The following is a 21,108-nucleotide window of genomic DNA, read 5'->3' on the forward strand; positions in this document are numbered from 1 at the left end:
GATTTAAAGATTAAACTGTAGCAGTTATGATTATTCCTCTTCCCTCAAAGGTGAAACACTGGCAAAACGCAGAGGGCATTTTATTCTAAAAAGACTAGGTTGTAACTTTGGAAGATATCTTCTTGATTTGACTGCTAAAGCCTTATTTTAGAATTAGACCTTTGAATACATTTTTGCACAACACTGGATTGTGTCTCTCATTGAAAGTGCATTAGGAAGGTAAACAGAAGGAATGGTTTAATAATGTCCATATCGGCACCTATTATGTTTTACTGACTGGAAACATTGTGAACCTATTCTTTCAAGTATTTGTGGGGGGGAATAGAATAATAGAACAAAGGAAAAGTAGTTGATCATACCTAAAGCATCCCCATGTTAAAATGGTAGGCTATATAATTGCACGTAGTTTACAGTATTCAATACCATGCGAATAACAAGAGTAAAGTGTACGAGTAAAAGTGTTATTTTGTGAATTCTAGGGTTAGTGCAACACAACTCCGCAGGGACATTTAATACAATGTTATGTTTGTCCTGACGTTGCTTTTACTCATACTGAAAGTGAAAGAAAGAAAGGGGCTGGATAACAAAACAGTCCATGTCGACTTGTGTCAGTTAAACGATCATTCCACCACCAAGAGACGGCGCCTCGAAGAGCGTGTAAGGTGAGTTTGACACTGTTGTATTGGCAGCGTGGCATGTCATATAGGAAGGCTACGTGTCGACATTACACAAGTTAGTAATGTAGTGAGGAGTATGTCTTCTAATCTTATACAGATAAGTGTAACATTAGAAGACATACTGTAGCCTAATAATAATAACCTAAACCTACCTACATGTAGGCTATTATAAATTAATGAATGACGGTATGTCCGTTAAGTAGGCCTACCGTATTTTAGGTTATTGAAACGACAGTAGAAGTATGTATCTAATTATAGCTGAATTGTTTTCTGAAGTCATTCTGCGAGGAGCGAATTTGCGTTTCCTAGGATAGCGAAGGCCTGTCCCGCCCTACTCAGCCCTGCTCTGCCTCTGATTGACTTACTCTCGTATTTTTACCCTAATCAGTCTCACTCCTCATGCCTAACCAATGAAAGCAAAAGTCAATCAGAGGTAGAGTAAGCTGGGCCGTGCCTTCGCCATCCTGGAGAAAAGCAAATCTGCCATGCAACAAAATGGCTCGACTCGGTCTTTTCCGTCTTATACATCCTTCATGGTCTATATCCACATGCACTTACGAGGTCAGCCTCGCTATAAATGTTGATCTACTTCCTATACTTAGAGTTCCAATCCGTAAGATTTCAGTCCTGGTTGACTTAGAATTTATATTTGAGTGAATTGTGCTTGTGAGTTTGGCAGACTGGAGCATATGCCTATGTCTGGTCTGTCTGGAGCATATAATGGATATCATTCTGTGTCTATGATCTTTCTATGGAGTCTTGTTCATACATGAGTTACAAGTTTTCAGAATTGTGTGCATAGTTCCATTTTTTTGTAGGCTATAAGACTTTTTCAATGTCACGCCAGACACCCAGCTGTAGCCTAATACTGTAAGTAAATACATTGCAATAGTTTCATCAGGGTAGGCTCAAATAAAATCCCCAACAGATTTAGGCTTTTTAAATGAAGTCTTCAAGATTACAGTTTTATCTTGACATCTAGCTTACTTGTATGGTTGTTTTGACACCTAAAACCTAAAGGAAATCTTGAAGTGGCATACAGTATGACATTTTCAAAGTGCTTCCTCTTTTAGAATATAGATCAATAAAAAGCGGAACAGAAACGTTGGAATGAGATGTTAAAATATTCTTATAGCCTACAGCACACTATCTGATCATTTCTTTTCCAAATGGCTGCATTGTTTGAATATGCTTTTTTATTTGAAAACAAGGAAGGAGACTGTAAAATATGGATGGAAGCATGCGTAACAAGTTGCAGATGACACATTCAAATTCAACAAGAGATATCTTGAGTCACTTTGGGCTAAGGAAATCTCAGTTTTTCCTAAAATACAGGATAACAACAAAATATAGTAGCCTACTTGCTGTATAGGCTACTGCATAAATCATTGTCTATTTGAAAACCATTGGTTTGCCATAACTAATGATGTGGCAGAAGTAAACCATGGGATAGTCAGCCCACCGACTCTGCTAAACAAATTTTCTGACTTCAAAACGCTCCTCAGCAAAAAAAAAAAAAGAGGTTGTTGGAAAAATACAAGATTATTAAAATGTTCCTAAAGGCATAGGTGCGGAAAGTGCAGCACCCCCTGGTGGCGAAGCTTTAAAACTGCGATGACAATAAAATGATAAGCTTATAAATATCTCTGGTTGTTGTTTCTGTTCCACGACATTTTGTATGTCATGTGTGGGATGAAGAGAGGGATACTTTTAGTCATTTTAAAATTATTTAATTTATCAGTCAAAGAACTTGCTCGCTTTGTATCAGCTCTACGTCCACAAACGAGGGTTCTTCACCGAGGTGAAAAAGCTGATCCACTTGTGCCTCTGTTTACCAGTGTCTACTGCTGGCTCCGAAAGGTCTTTCTTAGCTCTTCGCCGCCTGAAAAACTGACTCCGTAGCACTATCACTCAGAGTAGACTTTCACACATTGCACTGCTTCGGGTCCACAAAGACATTTTTTAGACCGTGGATACCCCCCAGCACCCCCTGCCGAAAATATCTTCCCGCGCCTCTGCCTGAAGGCCTTTACCTGCTCCACCACCTCCCCTTTTAGATTCAGGGGTCCAAAAAGTGGGTGGGGTTATCAGCTAATACACACCAATCCGATAAGCAGCCGTCAGGATGTTCACACAGGCAGGAAGGATACAGGCAGGCCTGGCTTCCTGGGCCATCACTGAGTTTAAAACAATATTACCATTGTTAACCATTATGTGCTGTGGTCTGACCAGCATGACGGTGTGTATCCATAACTCCAGGGTTGGATTGACCTGTAGTCTTACTTATCATTTAAAGATTCCATATTGTAAAAAGTGAGATTACCATGTCTTTTTTTTAATTATAAAGCAAGTCGAGGTGCTAAATAAATACTGTGAAAGTACAGTATCCACAGAGAAATGCACACCACCCATATTCAGAAACGGTACAGACTTCTGTACGGTTGTGATGACACATATAATATATATATAGTTTTGAAAAAAGACAGGTCCAAGGCACTCTTCTTACAAAAAGTGAAAAAAAAAGCCTTTATTTGGATGGCTATTTCATATTGAATTGGTTAATACATAAAAAAATAGAGCTGGGTAACAACTTCCAAAGAGCAACTTCATGATTTGTTTGAACTTCTGAGCACTTTTTTTTCTTCTAAATATACTGTATATAGGTTGAAAGTGCCACTACAGTGCCATTACAGTCATGCCCCGGCTGCAATGGCGGGACAGAGACGCTGAGAAAGCCGGAAATGCTGACCAATCAGGGCAGACTGGGCTTTTTCAGACAGAGGGTAAATACAGGTAGCCTATATTTAGACAGACAATATGAGAAAAATCAAAGTTAAACCATGTAATCATGTTCTAGCAGAAACCCAAATTACAAGTATGAACCTGAAAATGAGCATAATATGGGACCTTTTAGCAGGATGTGTAGTATATGTTCAGTGTTTTACAGTCAGAGGAGAAATATGTGGATTTATCCCTGGTGGGGTTGTGTGGCCAGTGCAGATTTTTCTCCACCATGTCCAAGAGATTCAGACATCTGGCATCTGCCACCAGACAGCTGCAGTGACTCAATTAACCTATTGAAAGCCCTTTTGTACAAAGATACTTTTACTTTTAGTATTGTGCTTCTTTCAACTCGTGACTGATTGTTCAGACTGTAGCTTGTATGAACTTCTTATTTATCCAGTTAAGTAATGTAAGAATTCCCAATTGCACCCACATAGCTGAGGGACGAGGCTGTCCGTGCCCTTTTGTGTTGGCGTAATAGAGACCATTTCAAATGGCATACCAAAGCATGTTTTTCGTTTTGATTATGTGGCTGAAGAACCTAAATGATACAGCTTAGGACATAACAAGACACAGATGTGACTGCAATTCATGCTGTGTCATGAACCGAAAATCAAGGTTCAGGCAAAAGGTAGGAGATCAAACATGTGAGTGGGATCAAAAAAAGTAAAGTAAGCAAAGTATTCACAAAAAGGCAGTGCATTGTGGCAATAAGTACCATCAGTAGTACAGAGGTTGCACGGATAAAAGGGAGCAACAATACGCAAGTCTAACACTTGACTTTCTAAAAGGGCAGGAAATCAAAACATTGGACCCATCGTAGATATTTCTTCCCCAGCTCTTTGAAGTGAAGATGATATTGCATAATATTTGGCATTTTACATTCTTGAAGTGGTATGGCAAAACTCTATCTCCTGAGTGAGCTTTCTCTTTCAGTAAGAGTCTTTGTTTATCATTTCAAGTGTGAATACAAAACATTTTCAAAGTTAGTGGACAGCGGATCAAACAGGTTTCTAAAGTAACCTTCATGTTAGACTGCCAGTTACAATATGAGAAACTTCTAGAAACAAAGAGCAAGATTGCAGAAGCAAACTTGTCCACCTTTTTATGTGACTATAATAGATAAATTCTCCCATGCATTTAAAGGTCTGAATCAGCACCTCTAATCACTAAGCTTAAGATAATATTTAGCCAGTGAATAACATTATAAGACCTCAGTGTTCAACCAGAAATCAAATAGAGCACAGCTGCAGAGGCAGAATCATTTCAAATCCAAGTTGAAACAGATTCAAAGCCTTCATGGGACAAACATTGCAAATGATGTGGAGTTTGTAGCTGTGATCATCTAATACTCATATATCTCTTCCTATAAAAATTAACACACAGAGAACAGTGTATTCTATGGAGACCTTGCTTCCTGTCCAGTCACTTTTGGCTGAACTGACATGACCTGTTCAGCTGAGGGCTGGTTATGAAAACACATATTTTATGGATTATTGGTTGTATCTTGAGCCATTGGATTCCACAGAGCATAATCTTTACTTCATTTAATACAAATACAATGGACAAAATTTACAGAAGTAAGCCGTTCTGTACTGTTAGAATGTGGTCGTTAAAAAAGCAGAAATGAAATGAGTTAATGCTGATGTAAACACTTAGGTCAAGCACGAGGCACAGGCCTTAACCCTTGTGTTTTCCTCAGGTCAAATTTGACCCATTTTCAAAGTTTTTTATATCAGAAATATGGGTTTCTTTCAACCAAATTGCCCAAAAATAATTGTTTAAATGGTTTCAAAACAGTATCCTGACTAAACTTTGACATATACCAGTCTGTGATCCACTCAACATCCTCCGATGACTATTAGTCTAAATAATTCATAATTCCTGCTTTTTTTTTTTTAAACAAAAAAAGAGTTACAATGTCATATAAATTAAGTTTATTGACAATGAATTAAAAAAGGTGTTGAAAGTTAATTTTCAATTTTGACCCAAAAGGACAACAAGTTCATTACACTTACACTTCATGTAGCTTCACAACCCCAGTTTGCCTTTTTTCTCTGCTTTGTTTCTGCCAGATGAGAGAGACATGGTGACCTTCTCTTGAACAAAAGGACACATGCGTAAAAGGTGGTTTTCACTCGGTAAGCATGACAAAATCAAGTTACAAACAGGAACAAAAGTGAAAACAGAGACCTAGACATAGAGATCAGACTAGGAGAAGCTTTCTAATTGCTGGAGGGTATAAGGAAATGGGACAAGAGACCACACATGTTCAGCACTCAGCACAAGCTAAACAGAGTGAGCTCTGCACAATTTCTGTACTTCAGCAAACTCTGATTAAAACCCTGACTGGTGTTAGTGCATGCTTAAATAGAACTCCTTGGTGACACAACTAGAATCGTCTTATTTAAAGTTATATTTATGTCTAAAAAGGTGGAATTTAAGTGTCAGTTTGAGAATTGGATTCTCATCCATGCAAGATCTAGTGTGCATTTAATACTCTAAAAGCTTTTTATGTTTTGAGAGAAACAGTTTCACCTCGGTTTAGAACAGACTAAGTCATTTTGATGCTGGATGATGAGCTACTAATAGTTTTTTGTGCATTCACTAATCAGGGCATTGGTGGTGGTCCAATTAAAAGGAGTGCTTTCAAACTAACTAGGTTATCATTAGGGCTGGGCAATATATTGATCATATTATATCGATATCATGATATGAGACTAGATATCGTCTTAGATTTTGGATATCATAAATTTGTAATATATTAAGTGTGGTCTTTTCCCGGTTTTGAAGGCTGCATTAGAGTCAAGTGATGTAATTTTCTGAACTCAACAGACTGTTCTAGCTGTTCTATTATTTGCCTTTACACACTTTGTCATTAAATTGACATTTCTGATGATTATCTAAAATCTCATTGTGTAAATAATATTTTGTTAAAGCACCAATTGTCAATCCTACAATATTGTCGCCATATCGACATCAAGGTATTTGGTCAACAATATTGTGATATTTGATTTTCTCCATATCACCCAGCCCTAGTTACCTAGAAACTTTGCAGTGCGGCGCACAGAGTTCTTCATCAATGTGTCATTTTTCTGGGGGTCACCAAGGTTATTTCCTAACCTGTGCTAGTTTGATATTTCGCGCCACAGTAGGAGGTATCTTCACTGGCAATCTTGCAGCACATTTTAAGTTTGCTGCTAAGATTGACAACATTTGGCTAAGCCTGCCACTCGCCAGGCACACACACCTGTATCCTCTTTATCCATATTTAGCTTCTTTGTTTTACTTGTATCATACTTTCTACAACAAGTAGGCATTTGTAATTGCACAGGGAAAAAAATATCGTGTGCCAAAACAAAAAGGCAATTATTGTGTTTTCCTACCAGCACCTGTCACAACATTGTAAAAGCACACTAGATCCACTGGTAATTTAATTCATCTTGTGCAACCAGCACAATATTGTTGCAAAATACGCCTGCACTATGCACCTGTCTAAGTCTTTTGATGTGATTAATGTCAGAATCATACATCTTTGGTGGTTTGATTTAAGGTGATGTGGCCAGAGATAAGAATTTATTATAGAAAAGGATTTCTAAGAATAATTTTAGAAAAAAAGAAAATGTACAAAAAATACAACCTGCAAAACACCAGATAACATATTTAATCTACCTTTTTATTTTGTTCATTGCACCAAAAATGAGTTTACACCACTATGGTTAACCCTCTGTCGACGCTGTCGCCCATGACAGGACAATACATACTTTATATGTCTTATTTAATGTCCAGATCAATACAGTGTAGAAACTTTTATTTTGTGTTTAGAAGCAGAGAAATGCTCCGTTGCAACGAGAATATCCTGATAGCCCAGGTTCTCCTGAAAGAAATGATGTCTATAACCTGATTGTGCAAATTATTGCACAAGGAGACCAGGTGAACTAAAGATTAGAGAATATGGCTTAGACCTCAGAGGGTTTTACTGTGTGGATTGATGTTAGGCGTGTCAGTGTGTTCAAAAATGTGAATTCAACTGAAAAAGAGAAATCTTGTGCAGAGTTGTAAGTGCAAAACTCCCAGCAATGTACATCCAGTAAACCAGACCAACCAGACCCTAACACACTGATCTATTGCATAATAATTGACTGCTCTTTACATCCTGCATTTTAGTTGGTGAGTTAAAACATGTGTACTGTATGTTTGTTTTGTCGTTTCAGGTAAAATAACATGGCCTCGATAGATATCCTCCTTTTTTTCACTGCCATCTACATCAGAACAGTAAATACACAAGCAGGTAAATTCTCCTATAATCTGACAATTTCCAGTATGAAATGCTGCTTGCCGCTAGCCTGGAAACCAAAACGAATCTGCAAGCTCATGTTTCATTTGCTCTGGCATATACATCTGTCCCCCGTCACGTTCAGACAGATTTCCAGCCGGCCAGAACCTGGACGGGCCAATAACAACTGTTTATCTTACATGGGGCAGGTTTAAGACGATTACTGACAGAGGAGCGTCATGCTTACCAAATGTACTTACCAAACATAACTGGCACACTGCGTCCAGCGCAACACACCAGGCTCACAAAACTCAGATCAAACTGCCAAGCTAGGCGGGTTTGATCAAAGATGAATCAAGATTATGTTACTGTATTGCCCATTTGTCGCATAAAATGTTTTCAAAAACATTTTAGTGTACTGCTTAGCTGTAATTTGAGAATGTTTATCATGTTTCACATTTTTTACCTGCTTCAAAATGGACCAAGCACAGCCTCAACTTGCATATGTCGCTCAGAGCTACATTGTTTCATTGCTCTGATTGGTTGTAGGTCTATTCAATTGCATACAGAGGCATTTGGGTCTGCACTGTTGATAATGCCCTTTGTGAATTTGGGAATGAACTGAGAGGTTCCACACTAATACGCAATTGTCTGGCAATTCCAGGCTAGCTTGCTACTGATGTAAGATTGTATCCTTTTTTTTTTTTTTTAAAAACATGTTTTCTTTAACAGCTTTTGTAAATGTGGAATGCCAGGCTGAAAACGTGGGACAGTATGGCCAGCAGTCACTGCTGCAGTGTGTTATCAAAACCACACAAGACGTGGCAGACCCAGAAATCCGGGTGGTCGTTTGGAAGAAAGAGGGACTCGAAAAGCAAGTAAAGAACAACCCCTTACTGCTTTTTAACAGAGGGGAAATGAATCTCAAACCAGGCTATTCTTTTGCTGAGCCATCCTGGAATGAGAGAAACATGAACGTATCCCTGCTCATCACCAACACTGCTGTAGAGCAAGAGGGAGATTATACATGTTCGGTGATAACAAACAGCGGTGACGGCTCCAGCAGCACCAGCCTTAAGGTCACAGGTGAGAGCCATCAGTCATGGGTTGACCACTGAAACTTTTTGACAACTATTTGGCACAGAGAGATGACCATTTAGAGTCATGAATCAAAAGTCATTGTAGTTACAAAGAGAAAATGGACTTGAAAGATTAAATTGTTGCCTTGAAGGGGGGGGGGGATTGTTTAGAGATCCTGGGGACTTTCCTGGCCTAGCAGATTGGTATTTCCCTTTCTGTCCTTATACTTTCAGTTTCAGTGTTACAAATAATCCCATCCAGAAATACCTGTTGTAGTCTATTTGTCTTGTTGACCACCATACAGTCTATGCTTACCGGACAATGCACTATATTGTACTTTTTAAATATAATGATTGAACACTTTTGTGATATTTTATTGGTATCATTTGATGGACGTCATGGTGCAATGTTCCACTGAATGATCATGTTTGCTTTCTGTTTTCTCTTTGCAGCCAAATACAACAAACCAACTATCCACTCCAACCCTGAGACAATACCTCTTAATACAGATGTTACCCTGATGTGCAGTTCTGATGGTGGCTACCCAAAAGGTCAACTTCGCTGGTTTGATGAGAACAACATGGAGTGGACAAAAAGCTCTCAAATGGAGGCAAAGCCAACAGAAATTGGTCTGTTTCACCTCTCTAGCAAGCTATCTTTGCTGAAAGGATCCATTTTCACCAAATACACCTGCAAAGTGTTCAATGCCAGTGGAGACAAAGAGGAAGAGGCCACATTTGAAGTACAACATGACGTCACACCAGGTACATGTTGTTGAGCACCATGCTTTACACCTTTTAGGCTTATTGGCCCAATCCTGCTTCACACAATGAAATGTCATGCAGTAATTTCAGCTACTGTCACAAGTGAGGTCATGCTTTACCTGAAATTTAAAGCGACGCATGTCACTACAGTAACATAAAAACACCTTTGTTTAGTATTGTGCAACTAAGAGCTAAGACCACAAGTCAACTGTAGCGCATGTTTTTTGTTGGCACAACTTGGTGGAGCGGACAGATTCAACAGTCTGGACCCAGGCAAGTATTAAGGAGTGTGTTGGTCATGAAAAGAAAACCTCTTGGCAGGTCAGACAGACCTTGTTAATATTCATCCGCAAGTATGTTTTTTTTAATCCATAACTAAAGATCATTTGTGCTGTAGTTGTTTTTAAAACACAGTTCATTAAATAGTTAGGCGGCAACATGTCTCTTAATCTGACCAGACATCTTCAAAACAATGTCCCTCACAAAGAAAGAAAACTATGCATGATGGTCCAGGCCTGATAAGACACAGCAGTCAGTCAGCAAGCACACAGTTACTTGTTCATGGAACTACAGTTCTTGTTCAGTTCTATTCATTCTCATTGATGGGACAACTGGTTCACTTGGCAACTTCACAGCCACACTATCTGATCTGCTATGTACTGTAAGTTATTACAGCTGCCACATACAGCTGAAGGTATTTTTTTTAATCCCAAATTTTGCACACTCCTCCTGGGAGTGAAAGTGATAGTGAATGTCCTGTAGGTTGGGGGGAACTTCCCACCTGTGCGTGCATTCCTCATTTTAACAACAACACTTAACATCTTTACTCTTTTTTACATGACCTGAAGTATTAGAGCATTCAATCTTTGTTGTCCAATTTGATTTATTCAGGGTCACAGAAGATGGAAGATTTGGGTCCAGCCTCCAAAATAGTCGCTCCTGTGGTGGTTATCGGATCTCTGATCGTAGGGTTGCTGTTGGCGCTGCTGATCTATAGAAAGCGATCTCAACGTGAGTACCTACACAGGCCCTCATTTGGCCTTTGGTCTAAATTAACAATTTTTGAGTTTTAACATAATGTACATAAAAAGGTACAAGGAAGAATAACATGAACAAACATTGCTGGTTTAATGTATTATTTCCTGTTTCCTCTTAGAAAAAAAAAGGTTGTGTCACATTCAAATCTTCAGACCACACGTAGACAGCCAAAAAACAAATGCACTCAGATTTAATGACATCTAGCTCTTGTTCCGATGAACTTATTGTAAGTCAAAGCTTCTACCAAATGTATGTAACATAGCGTAACATTATGGAAGACATCTCAGTAATTCAGACATTGAGTCCATCTTAAAACAATAGTCAGGGGCCCATATGAACACTGAAAGAGGGTTTCCTTCCTGTAACCATTCCTCCTGTTTATACTTCGTTTAAACAGTGAGTAATTACTTGCAGTTATACTGATACACAATTATAGAACTAATACTGTTACTATGATATTTGATCGTGAAATAATAAAATATTTCTATTTTCAATGTGACATTTGAATACTAACTTTTTCAGATGTTATGTGGGATTGCATTAGTGGTTTTCTGTAAACAATAAAGGTTGAAAAACCTGTAAAACACCTAGCAAGTAAGCATGTTATTCAGGTTGGGAAAGTACACTCTTTTATTGTTAAGTTGAATGTTAAGTATCATCTGTCTAAAACAGTTGAGCGAAAACACTTTGCATTGTTAGTTAGTGTTCTACAAAATGTCTCCCAAAGATTGGTGACGGAAGCACCAGTATATAGCTAATTGTCATTAATTCATCATTTTCTTAACAGAGGTGCGGAGACAGTCCACAACACCCCTTATGGGTACGTCCATCTTTGAAGAGAATATTGCTGCTCTTTTTGTTCTAACTTCGGCTCTCTATAGAGGTTTAAATAAAGGTTCTATCTGTGGATTCTATTGGCTCGTTTTAGCTGCCTGAAACACTAAAGATCTGTCACAGACCTGCTGACAGATTAATGAGCGGTTTAGCTAGCTAAAACTACTAACTAAGTAAAGATCTTTTTTAAATACTTTTTTTCTTTCACTAATGAATAATTGAGTCAGTGGCCTCCAGGACTGCATATTTTGAGACAGTTTGAAACCAAACTTACTCACCCAAGATCTCAGTCCAAGCATGTTGGAGCATGTACTCCACATGTGTTTTTGTTTGTTAACTCAGCTGGAGCACATGACCAAGACAGTTTACTCTCCCTGCACTAACTGGGTGTCAACACATCTAAACTGCTCCCTGGCTTTCCTCTCATTTCAAAGACGACAGGGGAAGTACGGCAGTATTAACTACACTGATAAAGGTTTAGCATGTTTCCATGACTTGTGGGAAACTGGGCTTGGTTACCACATTGCGTGCCACAAACTTAAACTGCTTAATATGATGATGGTTACACCCACCCATTGTTACCCACAGTAAAATCTTTAAATTTGTTCCAGGTGGCCATTGTGTGCTCACTGCACGCGCTTACGATGACGGTACGTTCTAAATTACAGTATTTTGACTCACTGTGTCTAACTAATACAACTTTTTTTTTTTTTTTTACTGTTTTCAATCACTCTATAAGATGTACTGTAATTCAGTCTTTGATATGATATAACTTTTTGCAGGTGATCTTCAGGAGAGGGATAAAACATGCCAAGTCAGACTGGCCTGAGGTAATTATAGTACTACAAGCAGAATAGTTTCACCTCCATTTTTTATGGTTTGTGGCAGTGTACAAGACAGTATCGCATAGTTAAAAGCTCTCTCTCTCTCTTTCTCTTTCTCTCTCTCTCTTGCTGCAGGAGACAATGCATGTCACATGACACATGCCAACGTACTGACAACCTTTGAAATTAACACCTGTTTGCTAATCTCCACTCTATCGTTGTACTTTACCTATTGCAAACGACTGTGTATATAACCAGGAATAACTTGTACTACTGTGATTAATCAGAGGAACTGTAAGCACTTCATTCACCTCAACTTTCTAAAAAAAGGATCTTAAATCAGATCTAAATCTGAAGAAAGAGGGAGTCCTGTTCAGGCCGTGTGACCTTTAAACGTTGACAACCACATTGGGAGTTATGTGTAACATCACCGAAAAGCACCTTAGTTAATTTAGGAGGGCAGCGGATCTTTGATACGTTTTGGTTGTTGGAGAAAATGTTTTGTTTAATTGTGCCCATGTAGTAACTGTAGCATTTTGTAGCTTGGTAGGAATGGCCCTCCTTTTTACTTCCTCTTGTCGTATTATGTCAAAATTCTGAAGAAAGCGCAAAAAGAAAGTCGTATTATTAGGATAGGGGCAGGGAGTTATATGTGTATTCCATGGAAATGTAACAAAAGACAAGACAAGTATAATACTATATTTTTCTGACAACTAATCCCATGAAAAGACAAAAAGCAGCAATGTGCTAGCCCATCTCAGGACTTTTTGTCTTTCCTACCGTCTGGGGCTCTCAGATCCAGGACCATTTGTTCCTACTGATGACGTAAATTGTTAAAACGGGTTCCAAGCATTACATGCAGTTTAATTTTTTTAAAAGCTTCAGCAATTTCCGTAAACAGCTGGGCGCTATCTTTTAATTTCTCAGGACTAATTTGTGTATTTCTTTAGAGCTATTATCAGTCCCATACTAGTAAGCATTTGTGGCACCAGGTGGGATGGACTCAAAATATACATATTTAAGGAGTGAGCCAAAATTTAGACCATCTTCTAGTCACTAAATTACTGAGATGTCAGAATATGTTGACTCAACTCAGCAGGTGACACTGAATGATGATTACATTGTTTTGTGCATTGTATTGTGTTGTTTGTTTAGCGGTAATTCATCAATGCAGCAGTAGGCTGTGCCAGTTTCTAGGGTGTTGACCTGGATCACACTTGAGGTCTGTGGCACAGAGGAATAAGCTATACTGGAGTGGCTACAAGGGCAATAAACAGTATGTTAGTAAATGAATGTTGGTTATTGCCAGCCTCTTCCTTTTAAGGGTCCTTATTCAGAAGTTTCTCATGGTTTTAGAGCACTTATTATTTCCTGTTTTAAGACAAATAATATCAACGATTCTAACTTTAGTGTTACCGATCACTGTCTGAGAGCATTCAGCCCCCAGCAAATTTCATATCCTTATACTAACCACTGAGAAATTTAACGAGATAGATGCTGGTTGCACTTCTGTGCATCACATGATCTTCACTTGTCACGTTGTATAAAAGCCAAAAATACACCTGTGTTCCTCTCCTTCTTGTGTTGTCTTCAATGAAACTGTGTTTATGTAACTTCTGGCAGCCTTATGTAACTTCATTGCCAAATCAGATAGTCACCATGTCAGGCAGTTTTTTGGTTTCCTTCTCTGCCTCTGATACAAGCTCTCATAGAAATGGACAGGGGACGTGAATTCTAATCTGCTTGATAATGGAACATGCCATACACATCAGCAAAAGTAAATGATTAATCTTGGTTCTCTCACACGAAGGTATCAGCGTTATTCATTGACTTTCTGGATGGAGAAAAACAACGCCATTAAGCGTATAAGGTTTTTGATTTGGAAGTTTATTTTGGAAATTGAAAACAAAAAAAACACACAAACGTCCTCAAACAAAACTTGAGAGGCGCATGTGAGCACTGAGACTGTTTTTATAAATCTGTGAAAATTGTAACTGTGTGTTTCTGTGAATTATGTTTTTAAAAATGAAAATGAATGTCACTGAACTACAGCCATGTATATTATAGACTTACTTTTTATAAATAACATACTCTGTTCAAAGTGATCTGTGATTGGTCCACATGTAATAAAACACATTTTGAATTGAAAAAGAACAGTGTTCATTATTTTGTTATTTTTGTTGTACACTCTTGTTAATAGGAACTTGTGGCGCACATGTCTAAATAAGATAAAAAAACAACTTCACTTTAATGGTCATTGACCTCAATGATGACATAATTTCTATTGTGTTTGCTGTGTTTCCAGACGTGTTTGATGGTTTTCCTAGTTTTCTTCTTCTTTATGAAAGTTGTGTATTGTTACCAAGTTTTTGTCAGATACTGTGAAACTGATTAACAGTGAGGAAAGACTTACTGTAATACTTTTGAACCTGCACTTTCAGACTTGTTTTAAGCCTTTGACTCTGGATCAAAGGTCTTATGACTATTTCTGCTATTCAGTACCAGACTGAGCTTGTCTGTTTTTATATCAGTCAATAAAAAACATCATATATTATGATTTTAGATCATTTTTAACCAGATTTAAGATGAATATTGCAGAATTTAGAGCTTGCAAAACCTTAATTTATGTTAATACTTCCATCTACTGGACAAATAGCATTACAACATGTACATAACAGCATGTGAACTCCTGTTAAACAAGGCCTTGTGGTATGGTTGCAAGTAGGGCTAGGTACCGAATTCAATATTTTTTAAGACACCGACCGAATTTCCTCCTTAGTATCAAAAAATGCCTTGTCATTCATTACCTAAGGAGAAAATCATCATAGTCAGTCAGCAGTATGCAGCATGCTTCTACCGAGATCTAATGTGTATGATTGGCTGTCTAACGTAACACAAAGTAGAGGCTAGGGGTGTTGCTTGTTCATTTTCCATTGGCTGCTTTTTTTGTTTTTGCCTTTGGTCTGCTGTGTTCAGACTCCGCTACATTCAGGAAGTGAGCAGATGCAATGAAAATGGGAGTTCATATACATCTGACTGCCTGAATTTGTTTATGAAAACCATGTGTAGCAATATATAATAAATCTGAGGTGACGCATCGTGACACTGAATCGTATTGAATTGTTGACAGGATAATCGTAATCAAATTGAATCGTGACACCAGTGAAGATTCACACCCCTAGTAGAGGCATGCACGGGGCTCATCACATAGTAGTAGCTGAAGAAAAATTGTGCCTTAATGTTGTAATTTAGTTTTGTTAAAATGGATTTTATAAAATTGGTATTGAAAAAAAAGTATAGTTTAGGAAACAGTATTGAAAATTTTTCAACGATACCCAGCACTAGTTGTGAGCTCCAAAAGTAGCAAGCTGCCTGATGAATTCCTGGTGTCCAGGCATGGCAAAATGTATTTTCCTTACTAAGTGTGTTGCTGATCTAGATGAGACATTGGTGGCTTTGACGTTTCCACGAACTGCAGTAACGTGTGTTGTCTGTATCAGTTTATCTAAGCAGTTTACCGTCTGCTTGCTTCTTCTTTTTTACCACGCAGTACAAGAAAACTATTTTGTCCAGTAAAAACAATATAATATCTTTATTGTCATTGTACAAGTAAAACATGATTAAGATTGCAACCTCTGTATCAATGCTATAAAGCAAGATGAGGTAAAAATAAAAAATAAAAAGATGTACAAATACAAAATGTCTGCTGTCAACCTGGTGAAGACAGTTAGTCTGGCTGCTCTCCTCTCTGCTCAATAGGAAAAATAACAACGTAATTGAATCTCACGTGTTTATTCAAATGACACAGGACAATAGTGAAGAGGGGTAATAAACACTGCAACCAACACAGATCAAAAGGCTTTTTACAATTCTTTCAGACAAGTCCCTATTCGCCTAAAAAGTTAGTTGTGCCAGTCCCGGAAGCAGTTTCTGTCTGCAATGACGCAGAGGGCCACATCACACTCCATGCACTTCCAGGGGGTAGACTGCCTCACCTGCTTGGTCTTCCTGCAGTGTACACAGGTCCTGCGCCCATACGAGGCCCTTTTGCTTAATTCAGTTTGTTCTGAGATTGCCACGGGTAAGTGGCCGCTGTGTGCCTGGGCTGGAGGGGTCACAACTGTGACGCCGCACAACTGGGCTGTCAGCTCCTGCAGAAAGGCTCTGTGGGTCATGGGTTCCTCCTGCTTCTCTCTGCAGAGCTCCTTGTGTAGTAGGAAGCTGTTTGTAGCTGCAATGTCCAGGAAGTGGAAGAACAATGTCCGGTACCAGCGCATGCTCTTGTAATGTACAGAGTAGCACTGGATCAGCTGGTTAGACAAATAAACACCTCCCATGTGCCGGTTATATTCCACAACAGGTGTTGGGCATGGAATAGATTTGGTGGTCCAGCTGCCATCCTTAGTTTTCATCCTCTTATGCAGGGTGCTTCCAGAGAATGCCTCGTGGATTGTGGAGCAGACAGAGACCTCGCGTGTGTCCATCCACTTCACAAAAAGTAGTGGGCCATCACGGATCCACCTGATGGAGCCTCTGGGATCGCTTTTCTTCAGAGCATTTGAGTTTGTGCGGGGGCATTCTCTTCTGGTGTCTCTGTATGTGCCACATGCTCCAATATTCAGGCTCAACAGTTCCTTGAAGAGTTTTGGACTGGTGTAGAAATGATCCACATATAGATGAAAGCCACTGCCCAGGTATGCCGTCTTCATCAGGGACATGACAGAGTCATATGCAAGGCCGACGCCTGAGGCCAACTGTGACTTCCCAGTGTACACAGCAAAGTCCCAGGTGTAGCCATTGCTGCTGTCAGCCAACACAAAGAGCTTAAAACCCCATTTGGTCGGCTTTGCTTTTGCTTTTATGTATTGTGTCGTTCCATTATGGGCCACTATCCTCTTGTCAATTGAAAGGTTCCGTCTGGGGTGGTAAAATGCTTTGCAAGCAGTTTTGATGGTGTCCAGAAGGGGTTTCAGTTGAAACAGGGGGTCATAATCTGGTGCCCCCTTCTTTTGGTCATTCGCCACATCTTTCTCAGGATCACTCATGTGGATGTTCCAAGATATCATCCGGTACCTGTCCCGTGGCATCACATTGGCTGGAAATGGCACGCTGAAAATGGTGCTCTTTTTCCAGTAATCCTGGATATTGTCAAGTTTCACCAAAGCAAAGAAGAAATTCAGTCCCACATACTTGAAAAACTCCTGGCAGTTGATGTCAGTCCATGAATATCTTTTGCCTTTTGCAATGTCTTTAGCAGCTTGTTTATTTGTGTGTTGACAAATTGTTTGAACTGCGCTATTGCTAAAAAACAGTTTGAAAAGATCCAGTGGTGAGTATTTGGTGCCCGAGTTCAGTTGATGTCCAGGGGGTCTTGCTGGCATGAACATTTTTGGCACTGGACATACATCAGGGTCTGTCTCAGTTTTCCAGGATGTGACTGAGTGTACTGGCTGTGACTGTGACTGCCTCCGAAGTGGAGATCTGGATCTGGACTGGTCTCTTGATACACCTTGTGCACGCCTGGACCTGGGTCCCGGTATCCAACGGTGTTGTGGAGAACATGGTTCTGCTTTAGGCTGCACATGTCCACAATCTTTCCCATTCTGGGGTGGCTGCTTTCCTTCTGAAGAAGCAGGGGGGCTGGCATGTTGTCCTACAGCCAAGGTGCTAGGCTTTTCAGATTCCTGTTGCTCATCATCACTGTAAAAACAGATGAAACCATTAGGAAGATTGAAGGTTTGTAATATCAGATCATATATATCATACTAGTACGTGTTTTGTGTTTCACACCTCACACAGTATATGAGGACAATGGCTGAGATTGCTCAATATACCCCCCCAACCCCCACACTGAAACTATACTGTACTCAACACTCTCCCTGTATGGAGACAATGGCTAAGATCGCACTGCACCTTGGGTTTGTACGGCTGTAGGCACGTTGCTTAATCCTTTGCTATGTATAATTGTTTGGCATATCATGATACACTGATACAATGTTCATGTTTATCTTTGTTCAGCTTTAAGCATTGTTTGTTTGAGCTGTATGTCTGTCCTGTGTATGTAACGTTACATTGAGAGCAACAACAACAACCCGGAGTCAAATTGCTTGTGTGCGTGTGTGTGTGTGTGTGTGTGTGTGTGTGTGTGTGTGTGCGTGTGCGTGTGTGTGTTAACGTTACACAAACTTGTCCATTAAAGTTGATTCTGATAAACGCTTTCTGCCCAAATGACCACCAAGTTTACACATCTTTAAAAAACTATCCATGTAACGTTACATTGAAACTAAATGTAGATAACTTACAAATCCTCAGCTGGGTCGAAACCCTCTTGATAAGCCATCTCTTCATCCGTGAGAAAACTCTCTGCTCCTGATTCCCCATCATCGTCACTTTCCAGGATTAATGCAAAGGCTTCTTCTGTGCTAGGTTTTGATGCCATTTTGGAAAAGTTGAAATAAAAGAATGTTTTAAAATCAACTGTCGGTCCAGTAGCTTCTGGCTCTCCAAAGTGTGTTCTCTTCTTCTTCTGTTTTTTTTAAAATTATTATTATGGCGAACTCTTCTTCTTCTTCCTTAGTTTTGTTGGCGGGCTACAAACTCTCGAGCACATCCATGCTCTCGAGGCGAAGTCTACTGTCCATGGCGTTCTCTTAATACATCCATGGTCCATGGTCTATGGGCGAAGTCATAGTCCCTCTTCTTCCGGTGGACCACAGCCCTTATTAGAAATTCTTTGCTGACATCACCCACTACCTCTGATTGTTCTTCTTCCTCTTGTTGGCAGATTACTACTTTTGTATTATACCGCCACCAACTGTACAGGAGTGTGTAATACCACGAACTTCATAGAGTCTAGGCTTGAATTAATTCAAAACAAACAAACAAACAAAACAAAATAAATAAATAAATAAAATAAAATACCATAACCAAACTTATATTCTTTTCATTAAACCAGTATTATGAAGAAAAATAAATAAAGCTTCAAGTCTCTCCCTTGTCATACCCTGTCAAAAAGTACATGTTCTACATCTTCTTTGTCTTGGCATTCTATGCATAAACCAGTACCAGTACCTACTATTTGTAAGGTAGCATTCAGTCCTGTGTGACCTAATCTAAGTCTGGTATAGACCACTTCTTCCCTTCTGTGTAAACTCAGCGAAGTAACCCTTTGCCCGGTCTTCTGTAATTTATGGTAGTGTCTAGCATTAAACTCTGCCTCCCATTCAGTTTGCCATCTTTGCATACTTTCAGACTTAATTATGGATTTGGCTTCACCCTTCCCCAGTGGAACATTAATTCCTATACATTTGTTTTTCAGCATCTTTTTCGCAATTTTATCAGCCTCTTCGTTTCCTGAAAGACCTATATGAGCTGGAACCCAACAAAACTGAATAGTGATTCCAAGGTTCCTGAAATGCAATAGTAAATGTTTAATTTCAATAATCAAATCTTCCCTTGATGAGTGACCTGTATCTAGGCTATGAATAGCTTCCATGGAATCTGTACAGATTACAGCTCTCACTGGTTTAACCTCTTCAATCCACCTAAGAGCTGTTATTATCCCAGTCATCTCAATAGAGCTCAACAGTCCCGCCCCTCCTCCGAGAGACCTTGGGTTCCGGAAGTAAATTTCCCATTAATTTCTCCCATTGACGTCTGGAAAAATCCGTATATAAAGAGTTTTAGACCATGCCTTAGGCTAACCAGGTGGTACGTGACTCATAAGCATACAACGTATCATTTCGAGTAAAAAAACGAACAGAAAATACCAAAAAAGTAAAAGGTACAAGACTGTGTACATATCGTCATCTCAGAGCGAAGGAACTACTCATCCCATAAACCACCACGCACCACTGAATAAAGGAAGCTGTGTTAGTTTAGCTAACAGCTAATTCGGCTAACCGCTAGCTGAGACAGCATGTAATAACTTTAAAAGACCCTCAAAATAAAACCTGAAGATAACCGTTAACATATATAACGACTGTTACGTCAGCTGTAGACGGCTTTACCCAGTGTTAAGTTTGAGTTAACGTTATAGCTAGCGGTTAGCCGAATTAGCTGTTAGCTAAACTAACGTTAGCTTCCCGGCAGAGGCTAACGTCAGAAGTGTGGAACAGATCGCGATTCGTGCAGTGTCGTAAATCCTCGTGACGGATCGTGCAGACAACAGAGATCGGGTACTGACTGGTACTGACACCCCCCCCTCCTCACCAGCATGAGTTCCAGCAATCAGAGGCATCATTGTGGGATTGTTCAGGATTGTGGGTAATGAAGTGTAGTTTACCAGTTTCATTGAACGCACCATCTGTGTTGTTTCTCCGAAGGCAGCTACAGATTGTTACATACCGGTGTTGAATCCTCTACAGTGAAACACAGTCAAACTTTACACCGTTTAGCGTTAGCTGTCAGCATTGTAACCGTGTTTAATCCAGCTACTAGCTAGCGGTAGGTTAACGTTAGCTGATTTTTACAAGTAAATGTTCCAATTAATGATCCAGGCAGCACATTCTCGTCTCCCTCCTTCATTTTACAGTCGAATGGTGGCTAGAACAGCTCCGGGTCAAACTTCAATATGGAATGGATTAATCTGCGTTAATCTCTTCTTTTTTTTTTCTCAGATTAATTTATCGAAATTAACGCGTTATTTTGACAGCCCTAGTAATTACACTTTATGTGAGTCAGCTAATGTGAGACGAAACTGCCTGCGCGCTTCTCCTGTACTATACGGTAATTTCTCTACTATGCAACAGTAAGTCGCGTGGTTATGACACAATCGTTAGCCTATTTTTACAAAAATGTCTGCTATGGAGCCATAACGTGAGGTACAAGGT

General features: G+C 39.4%; 1 protein-coding gene across 3 annotated transcripts; it reads left to right on the top strand.

Moving 5' to 3' along the window:
• Positions 1-556: 556 nt before the first annotated feature.
• On the top strand, positions 557-14,431 carry LOC144536951 (CD276 antigen homolog). Of its 3 annotated transcripts, XM_078280311.1 has the most exons (10): positions 640-662; positions 5,537-5,602; positions 7,676-7,752; positions 8,470-8,823; positions 9,270-9,581; positions 10,473-10,592; positions 11,407-11,439; positions 12,065-12,103; positions 12,236-12,283; positions 12,413-14,431. In XM_078280311.1, exons 3-9 carry the CDS (start codon positions 7,686-7,688, stop codon positions 12,280-12,282), a joined length of 972 nt encoding a protein of 323 aa, XP_078136437.1. In that variant the 5' UTR covers positions 640-662; positions 5,537-5,602; positions 7,676-7,685; the 3' UTR covers position 12,283; positions 12,413-14,431. The 3 variants fall into 3 exon arrangements, with proteins under 3 accessions (XP_078136447.1, XP_078136437.1, XP_078136454.1); XM_078280321.1 differs by lacking the exon at positions 5,537-5,602 and having other exon boundaries at positions 557-662; XM_078280328.1 differs by lacking the exon at positions 11,407-11,439.
• Positions 14,432-21,108: the final 6,677 nt, after the last annotated feature.

The sequence above is a fragment of the Sander vitreus genome, chromosome 2 (genome assembly GCF_031162955.1).
Source record: "Sander vitreus isolate 19-12246 chromosome 2, sanVit1, whole genome shotgun sequence".
In the NCBI taxonomy this organism is placed as follows: Eukaryota; Metazoa; Chordata; class Actinopteri; order Perciformes; family Percidae; genus Sander; species Sander vitreus.